Below are 9,844 nucleotides of genomic sequence, written 5' to 3' on the forward strand. Positions count from 1 at the left end.
TATATATATATACACATATAATATGTAATATAATATATTATATTACATATTATATATATATGTAGTTATGTTAGCTTTTTGTAATATACTTTCCCAAATACAATAGTTAAGAAATAATAATGTTAGAAGGTGAACCAGGACAAAGTTCTATTTAATGTGAAGTTTAATATAATAAAACCATGATTTATTTGTACCTAAGTATCCAGGGAAAAGTCATTTTAGGGCATATTCATAATTAATACCATACAATTAGCTAAGAATGTAAATGCCATCCCTGGAGTCTATGTATTAATCTGATTTATGACCTTTTTAAGCCTCGCACTCAAAGATCGGTTGATAACTGAGTAAAACAGATGCTCGTGAAATCTGAATTCCTTTCGGCTCAAGTTAGAAAAATGTTTGACTTGAACAAAGCCACACAGGACAATCAGTGCAGCAAAATAAAATCACACTGGGAGCCAGTGGAAAACATTTAATTAGCTCCCACATACGGTTAGGTCCACAATTATTTTAGGCAATGATGCACTTTTTGTCATTTTGCCTCTGCGCACCATTACAGTGGGTTTCAAAGCAATCAGTCACGACTGAAGTACAGACTTTTAGCTTCAGTTCAAGCTGTTTAAAAAAAATATTGTGATATCTGTTTAGGGATTACAGCCATTTTTATGTTCAGAGGCTCAAAGGTAATGAACTGACAAGCAGTTTCATGGTCAGGTGAGACCTGCTCCCTTGTTATTCCATGGCATATTAAGCAAATAAAATATCTATGGTTATTTTTGCTTTTGTACGCTGTTCACTGGAATTTTCAATACAAGGTCCAATGCAAATCGAGGAGACCATCATCACTGATTTTCCATGATTTCAGTCACTTATGGGATACTTCTGTGTGGACATTGTGTTCAACAGCAGTGCAAAATCTGATTGATCTGTTGGACGTCTACACACAGCAGACTTTCAAACATCTTCCACGCCGCTTGTGATGCTAGTTTGATTTTGTTTAAGCAGTTCACATCTTCCAATGCATCCAATATAATTAAGCTGTTGTTCATAACAGACTTCGTTAATAGGAGGGGTCGTTATCTCACTCAGTCGAGCACTATTTATTTCGCAGCTCCAATTTGCCTCTGCTTCACCTTTGCCCATTTTTCCATGACAATCTTCTTCCACCATCTCGCAAAAAATCCATACCATGTCACTTCAGCCTTCTTTGTTTCAGTTGCAGACAGCTGCCAAGTCTGCACATTTGCAGTAAGTGCAAATGTGCATATGCTGTGAGAGGTTTGACTCTTATTGTAAATGAATACAATGTTCCATAAGCACATTTGAGATCATTCCCTGTCTGAAAGGCAGAACCAAGCCTAGCACCAGTGCAGTGCAAGTTGTTGCCGGAATTCACAACAGTATCCAACATCCAAACTGAAGACATTCCTGAGCTCATTGTTGGCAAGCCATCCTTGGCTCTACAGGATTTTTTGGTTTTTTGTTTTCTTGCTCTTTTACTTCCTCATCCCTGTAAAAACCTTTGTCTGGGTTTTACAGTAGGACATTTGTATTCCAAAGCAGCTACAAGTTTCATGGTTTCAGGCTAAAAAATACTGTATATATGTACACAGTATAAAACCTGTCAGAGAAACAGCAAAAATATCAGGAGTGGTCAAATCAACAATCTGCTACTTTTCTTTAAAAAACAAACAAAGCTCAGCCTGAAGGAACTCAGAAAAACACTAAAGTGGAGGATTGCAGAATGTATGCAGATGTAGGTTGCATGTATGGGGCCCATGTAGCTACTGCTTATTGATGATGTGACTGCTGATAGTAGTAGCAGGTTGAATTCTGTAGTGTACAGGGCTATTGAGCAAAATGAAGGGTTTGAGACTTCACACAGTCACTGACTGCAAAGGATTTTCATCCAGGTATAAAAAACAATCCTTATATTTAGAATTGTCTTAGTCTGTAATTATGAGCCTTGACAATGACCCTAAATAAAAAAAAATCATCAAGAAACCCACTGTTTGGGTTTATTGTGACAAAAATTATGCCATCGTCCAAATATCTAAGGACCTAACTGTGCATTCTGACTGATTTGTTGCTGCTTCCAGGATGCTTTGCTTCAGTTTTTTTTTTTTTTGTCGCTGCGTATAAAGACAGATTACAGTGAGCCATATGCCGGAATCTGGGAGAAAGAAGTATGGGAAATGAGAAAAGGAGTGAGTGAAAAGTGAGGAAGAGATAAAGATGGATAGAGAGACAGACAAAGAAAACGCAAGGTAAGCTAATCAAGAGCAAGAGTGCTGAGAGGGCACTGCCCCAATACAGTGGGACTCCTGACCTTGACTTGTTGGAGACAGAGACAGAGAAGGAGCCGGGTGGGAGGTTGGCAGCCTGAGGGGATATTAGGAAGAATTGATGAAATTAAAGAGAGGAGGAGAATACTGCAGAGAAGGGCAAATCTAGACATATAAACTGTTATGACAAAATTAGGTCAGCTGGGATCAGATTTTTAAGCACTTTTATTTGTTTTTTATTTGAAGAGTAACAAGTTCTTGCTACACAACTGCTGTGTCATCATAATCAATAATGCTTGCAATTTTAGACTACTTTTATTTTCTAGTTGTTTTTTTTAATTTTTTTTTATTGTGATCTGATGACTCCATGGGATTCATTGTCCATTAAACATTGCAGAGGCTTTTTATGAAGATGAATTAGAATAAAAGCCCATACCATTCACCCAAAGCATTAAAAATGCCTACCTCATATTGGGTAGCCACGCCTGCTGCTAACAAAAACATCTCCGATCCATCTTTGGGGGTACACTTATACCTTTAGGTAATATCTGTAATGTGTGGGGGCCTCTGTGAATTAAGTTTTTTATGTAGAGGATCAATATGCCGAGTTTGGAGGCCCAGTCTTGAATTGCATTGTGACAAACATAGTCAGTGTTATTTATTTAACCTCAAGGCTGATCTCTGTATATGCAAATACTGATTAAACCATTGAAAGTTAGAGATTTTGGGGGGGGGGAAAATATCTTCATTCAAGACCTCTGAATGAATCAACCACATCAGTGATTCGAAATCAGATCCAGTCTATCATCATCTTGTACTAAAACCAGTGATTAACTTTGCATTCATCCCATGTTGCATAAACCAGACAGCATTGCTCTGGGAGTCACTGTTGATTGGTTAGGTAAATACTAAAGTATCCAAACCAGTTCAAAACAGGTTTATTTATAAATCACATTCACAAAAACAGTCAATCCAAGCCATTAATGTAAGGTAAAGATCCTACAGTATTAGGCATAAAGCACAAACAATAAATTGATCACCCATATGAGCAATCACTTTGGAATGGTGGGAAGGAAAAACTCCCTCTTAACAGGAAGAGTCCTCCGGCAGAATGAGAGTCAGGGAGAGGCAGCCATCAGCCTCAACTGGTTTTAGGAGGTGGTGGGGGGTGAGGAGTTTGAAAGAACAAAGGGAGACAGGATAAAACACAGACTAAGGAAGAAATAAGACAAGAATTTAATGAGATATATGGGGAGTACCAAGAGGTGAGTGGAGAGGAAGTGCTGAGTGTATTGCATGAAGTCCCGCAGCAGTCTGAGCCTAAAGCAGCATAACTAATAGATGGATCCTGGTCACCTGATCAAGCCCCAGCTATAAGCCTTATCAAAGAGTATGTTTTATTCTGATCCTAAACGTAGATAGGGTGTCTGTCTCTTGAGGTGGTTCCACAGGAGCTGAAATCTGCTTTTAGAAATTCTAGAAACCACAAGTAAGTCTGCAGTCGGCGAGCAAAGTGCTCTGTTGGGATAATATAATACTATGCCATCATTAAGATATGATGGGGCTCAATCTGCGGAGTTTGGAGGCCCAGACGAAAATAGTCAGTGTTATTTATTTAATGCGTGGCCAATGGAAGTCTCATTGCACCGTTTTGGATTAACTGGAGATTCTTTTTCAACATCTTTATGATAATGAGTTGCAAAAATCCAGCCAACAGGACTACAGGACAGTGAATGAGTCTCTGTGTCATGATGAGGAGATATAGAAGGTATAGTGTATTTTAACTACAATACACTCAATGCACTTCTTTTTCATTGATTTAGTTTTGTGATGGCATACCATCTCCAGCCTTGTTTTGATAGAAATGGTGCAGAACCATTTAGAAAGGGTCTCTTTTTTTTACAGGAATGCCATTGCCATTTATCTGAGCTTGATCTCAACTTGGTCTCACCTGCAGCGCCACATGACTGAAGACAGAAACAGAGCAACATGACAATGACTGAAAGACTGAGGAAGTGTAAGGAGCCAGTGGGCAATAAATTCAGGGTAAAGTTTAAATTGGCAGGGAAAAAAAAAAGAGTTTAACCTACAAGGAAGGGAGTTTAAACTACAAGCATGTTTGGATGTAGCAGAGGGAAGCAGGAGGTGGGTTGTGTGGCAAGATGAAGAATGAAAGAGACAGGGGGCAAGTGTTCGGTCACACAGCAAGTGCCTGATTAATTAAATCCACTGTTTGTTTCTGCACAATAAGCGGGCAGCTCAGAGACCGCTTCTGGCACCTTGCCTAATACACTCTCCTATCTGTGAGCCTCTACAACAACTCAACATGATCCTTTTCTTCTTATCTCCTCCCCTGTCATCCACACTGGAGTTCAAGCTTCATAGCTTAAAATGTGTGATGAGTTTTTGCTCTTATATATTTGAAACCTCTGGTGCTCTGAAGCTTGGGATTGGGTTTTTTTTATATTTAGAACTTCAATTTCATTGAGTCAGTTCACCTGCGGTTAAACAAACTGCACACACTGCCATGCCACATGTCACAAACACACATATCAGATAAAGCATGTTCTTTATCAAATCACATAAATCTGTGATTGCATAAAGTAAGCAGGAGCAAGTTTAAAAGTCAAGGGTATTGCAGCAGTGTATATACAGAAAGTTCCATGTAAGCACACCAGGTGACTGTAACCCCCCGTTCAGCTATTAGTAAAACACAGCAGGTACCAGAGGGAATTGTGGTGTTACTGATGTAGTTGCCGATGCACCTGTCTCCTGACACAAACCCAGAATAGCTGGCAGGGATGCTGCAAGGCAACACACATGTCTCCTCCTCACTTAAAGAGAGCTGGAAGAAGCCACCTAAGGTCAGAGTTGGATCAGCTCCCGTTAACCACTGCTGCTCAATATGGGGCCATGTCTTTGTATAATAAATGTTCTCTCGTCTGATTCTTATCAAGGCATCTAATGAGCACACAAAACTAATATTGTAACCACTGGTGCTTGCAGAATTGGCTTCTTTTTATAGCTTCTAGTACCATTTATTAGTTATAATATAGTTTTGTATAAAAAATTCTAATACAATCAGATAGTATTGCTTTTTAAATCCCTTTCAGTTAGACATGCAACATTTTGGGGTGCCCGTATATAAAGAAAAATCCCTCTGACTTGAGTAAATCCTTCTGTAAACCCTCCTAAAGTGATGCACATTACAATCTAATTCCTCTTTTTCTTTCACAGTAGCACAAGTAAGCAGATTTTATTGTCTTATACATGTTTATGGAGTTTTTTGACAGAAGCTGGCCCTTCTTTTACCTCACACCTCATAAACTCATTCACAACTGGGAGCGTCATGTCCGCTCAGATTCCAATAATGTGACACAACAATTCTGAACGGCACCTGCTTCGCACAAAAAGGTGAATTGCATTTCTTTCCGAGGCGGAGTAAATTACTGTTTAAGTGTTTTAGTGAGGGAAAGGTATGTGCGTGAGCCAGCCGGTAATTTCGCAGGGTGTTGTTTAAACACCGCAAAGCGGCCTCACCCACCGCAAAGCAGCCTCGGCAGCTGCAGCAGCTCTTAATCTCCAGCTTGCCTAGCTGGTCTCCCTGTCTGCACGGGTGGAGGTTAATGGAGCACTTTGCAGTAAAGCTGCTCTCACGCTGTGTGAGAACAAGTTTTGGGGAGTTTTGTAAGTAGAAATGAAACATGAAGGGGTCTAAAGGCTAAAATGGGAGAGAGTTAATGCACATCTGGAGACCCATAGAGGCCCTCCGTCTGATCATCTCTCCAAAGTGAAGTCTTGAAAAGATATAATGACTTTGTAAATCAAAAAATGTTCAGTGAACACATTTAAGAGTTTGTGCAACAGCTTCGCAAGCTCTCAGCGCTACAAGTGGACAGAGAACACTTGTTATCTGAAATAAACTGGTGCCATGTTGCATGAATTCAGTCAAGATGCCAAAATCCTCATCAAAATCATGTATGCAGGCAATTAATTTGCATTTTCATGTGTTGATTAGCTGTGGTTGTTACTCGGAGTAGGTATGTGTTGAATAACAAGCTGTTCAGAGGCCTCACATAACACTTCAGCTGCTGCTGAAAGTGTCAGATTAGCTCTGAAGTAGGACTGAAGTTATATAAATACACACAAGTTATGTTTCTGCGTCCCAGACTAGATTAATTCATTTTGAAATTTAAAAAAAAAAAAACAACAGTCAGTACTCTCAACAGATTATCCTGACACATTGTGGTTGTTCATGTTTTTGGCCCACAGCCTGGAAGTTGCGGAACACTCCAAGGAGTCAGCTGTCTGCCGATCTGGAGCTCCTCGCTCAGTAACCTCATCACGGCTTGATAATGCGGCACACCTTTCATCACTCTGGTGTGATAATCTTGAGTTGAAAGGAGAACATAAAGAGATGATTGGGAATCTCACCTGATGTGTCCCACATGTTGAGCTCGATCCTCTGCTTCTCAATCTCGAAGCTAGCCGTGTAATTCTCAAACACCGTGGGAACGTAATTCTGAAACGAGAGGCGTGTGGTGGCTAAAATTAGATCAAAGCTTGGAGGAGATGATATGCCCACTGTAAAAAAGAAAGACGGTGTGATTTTCATGACAAAACAGTCAGATTCCTAATTAATTCAAATAGCTGCTGTGGGGATGGTAAGTGCAGTTGTGAATGTCAAGAGGCGAGAGATGGTGTGTGTGTGTGTGTGTGTGTGTGTGTGTGTGTGTGTGTGTGTGTGTGTGTGTGTGTGTGTGTGTGTGTGTGTGTGTGTGTGTGTGTGGAAAGTAGATGAGTCCAATGCTTTGCTTTGACCTATTTGCAAGTTCTGAACTTTAGTTCAAAAAGCTTTGGTTTGATTAATCCCAACAGTTCAAGAGTCTGACAGAATGCATTTCCTGCATCACATAAAAATTCTCCTCCTTTGGAACACAAGTTCTTCCTTCTTCACTAAACACATTTCCTGTTGTTAGTGAGTTTAGTCTGCATTCCTCTCTAGTTTTGCTGAAAAAGTATGCTTTGGGGTTTATCCATTCACAATCTGTAAGTTTTTTGTCATAAACTAGTTCTTAAAAAGATATATATATATATATATATATATATATATATATATATATATATATATATTTACTTACTTCAGATGTCTTATTGGTGTAATTAAAATTATGTAATCAAGTAAAGAAGACAGAGTACTACTTCTGAGAGACAAAGTATTACTTGTGCGAACTTTTTGCCTCTATTCGGTTTTCGGTCACCACTATAAAACATTACACACTCCCGGGTTTAATATCTCGCGTCTCACAGCACACAATCTAGCTCCCAGGCGGTTATTCTGTTGTTCTGGTCAAACCTGCAAAGTCCCACATCAACAGACGGACACGGTGCGCAAAAGCGCACGTAGGCAAAAAAAATTCAGTGATAACTGGCCACTGAATTCTAATTATGTTATTAATTTACATGATGCTGTTGCATCACTTTAGATGAGGCTTAACACAAACCCCGGTAAAATCCTGACGTGATGAAATAATACACAATGAGAACACCATAATGTTTCTTTAAAAAGAAAAGAAAAAAAGAGAACATCCATTTACAGTTTCGAGTTTTAACTTCCATGATATTTTTGGCGGCACAAATACATTATAATAAATGTTTACAGGCCACACATTTAACTAGGTATCAATCAGTTCCCACAATGATCCACAATGTCAAGCCTTCTTGTAGCGATCTCACTCTACGTGAAAACACTGCCGCGTGGTTTCGGGGACTTTACGCACCTGTGCCGTCGCACCATTCAGGGCTGCTGTGCGTATTTCTATTTCTAATAAATGCTGCCTTACCTCTGGGTACGAGTCTTTGGCAAAAACGTGAAGGAGAGCCGTCTTGCCACACTTGCTGTCCCCGACAACCACAATCTTACAGCGAAGTAATCCCTTGCTCTCCATGATTTCCCCTGTTTAAATCACTGAGTGCTTCTGTGTCGCTACCTCCTTGTCATTTAGCTCCAAGCAAATAATAATGTCGAAGAGCAGCTTTAAATGTTTATTTTTTTCCCACAGATGGAATAAAACACTCCGGGTAAAGAAAAAAACAAAAGAAAACAAAAGAAAACTTCAACTCCACAGTCTGGTGTAGTTTCGGCTACATGCTCTGCGCGCTGCTGCGCTCCACTGCTTCTTCCAGTCAAGTGAGGCGCACAGCTGACGCTTTCGGTCAAAGTCACGTCCTTAAAATGCAGATTCCTGTTTGGCTTTTCACATTTAAAGCCTACGTGGTGCTGGCCATGTAAACAACATTAACGCTCAGTGTATTCCATCCGCGTCATGCTAGAAAAGCAGCTTAACCCTGCGAGCAGCTGCTGTTATTGCGCTAATACAGCCGGGCTAACAGTCTATTATTTTGAATGAAAACTTGCAACTGTTCACGTCTTTCTATAACAGACTCTGCCCAGCTTGACACCGCGCCACCCCCCGCGTCGTATATCCACCCAGGTGGGTTTATATATCTCTGTTCAAAACAACTGAATATCTGCTGAATGAAAAAAGCCAGATTAATCACGTCTACTTTGTATAGATTTATGAACTGTCACTTTGAGTTACTGATATAAAGTCACAGAGCAGAATCAGGACAAATATACAGAATATACTCCATGGTAGCAAAATCATTATCTTTATGATTACAGATTTACTTTGCAAGTCTTCACAGTTTAGTGACAGTCAGGTTTTTAACACTGCTGCTGATAGAAGGATTCTGGTGTGACACCCCCACATCACTAATCTGCTCTTTTGTATATAAACACAAGATGCCAGCTTCATTCTGAACTTTGTTACCAGGGATAAGATCTGTGTGATCTGCCTCAGCGCATTAGAACTTCTAAAGAACATTTGCAGCCTGTTAGCTCCATCTTCTGGTCAAAAAAGAGAGAAGAGAAAGAGAAAAAATAGCTTGTTTTCCAGTATTTTACTAAATCCCACAGCCATTGTGCGCTTGTCTGCTTTTGCTAAAACATCAGAAAGAAAGTAAACTGTCAAATTGTCCTTGGAAAACTAAAAATGTTGCCTCGTCAAGAGTTTAATGTGACATGTAAAAGGAAACCATATGTTCTGAATTTATTAACAGTATGTTTGATAGTCTCAGCAGATACAAGTTTATTTTGTGCAAAGACAATGTGAAGAGAGTAAAAAGACACTTAAAGCGGGCGTCCTCTGCCAAGGAAACATCCTAATATTTGATTTTGAGGAAAAAGATATGCATCAGCTCTTCTTTTAACTTGTCTGTCTTCACAAAAATGATCAAATGGACATGTAAACATGATCAATAGGTGAACGACAGGGGAAAGCAAGAAAACATTAACTTACCTGGATGATTGAGCATGCATCAAGATGAAAACATTAAGTTGTTATGGGGATCTGACTTGTTTTATGCAGGTACTCATGATGGGTTTTGGATTCACTACAGAACAGTGAACTGTTAACTGAGATGGTTTGGACATGTGCAGAGGAGACATGGTGGATATACTTTACAAAGCATGTTGACCATGGAGATCCCAGGCAGGA

The 9,844-nt window shown here is 39.7% G+C and overlaps 1 protein-coding gene across 1 annotated transcript in view; it reads right to left on the reverse strand.

Annotated features, from left to right (window-relative positions):
- Positions 1-8,245, reverse strand: part of LOC146663636 (rho-related GTP-binding protein RhoN-like) — a 35,895-nt gene extending 27,650 nt beyond the window's left edge. The window contains exons 1-2 of the mRNA XM_085416490.1: positions 8,129-8,245; positions 6,720-6,807 (exon numbers count right to left, since the gene is read on the reverse strand). Coding sequence (XP_085272616.1) covers positions 6,720-6,807; positions 8,129-8,233 — 193 coding nt within the window. The 5' untranslated portion in view covers positions 8,234-8,245. The remainder of the gene's footprint in view (positions 1-6,719; positions 6,808-8,128) is intronic.
- Between the last annotated feature and the right edge of the window lie 1,599 nt (positions 8,246-9,844).

This window comes from Rhamphochromis longiceps, linkage group LG8 (assembly GCF_057381845.1).
Source record: "Rhamphochromis longiceps isolate RC_006_pf linkage group LG8, R_longiceps_female_GT1.1, whole genome shotgun sequence".
NCBI lineage: Eukaryota > Metazoa > Chordata > Actinopteri > Cichliformes > Cichlidae > Rhamphochromis > Rhamphochromis longiceps.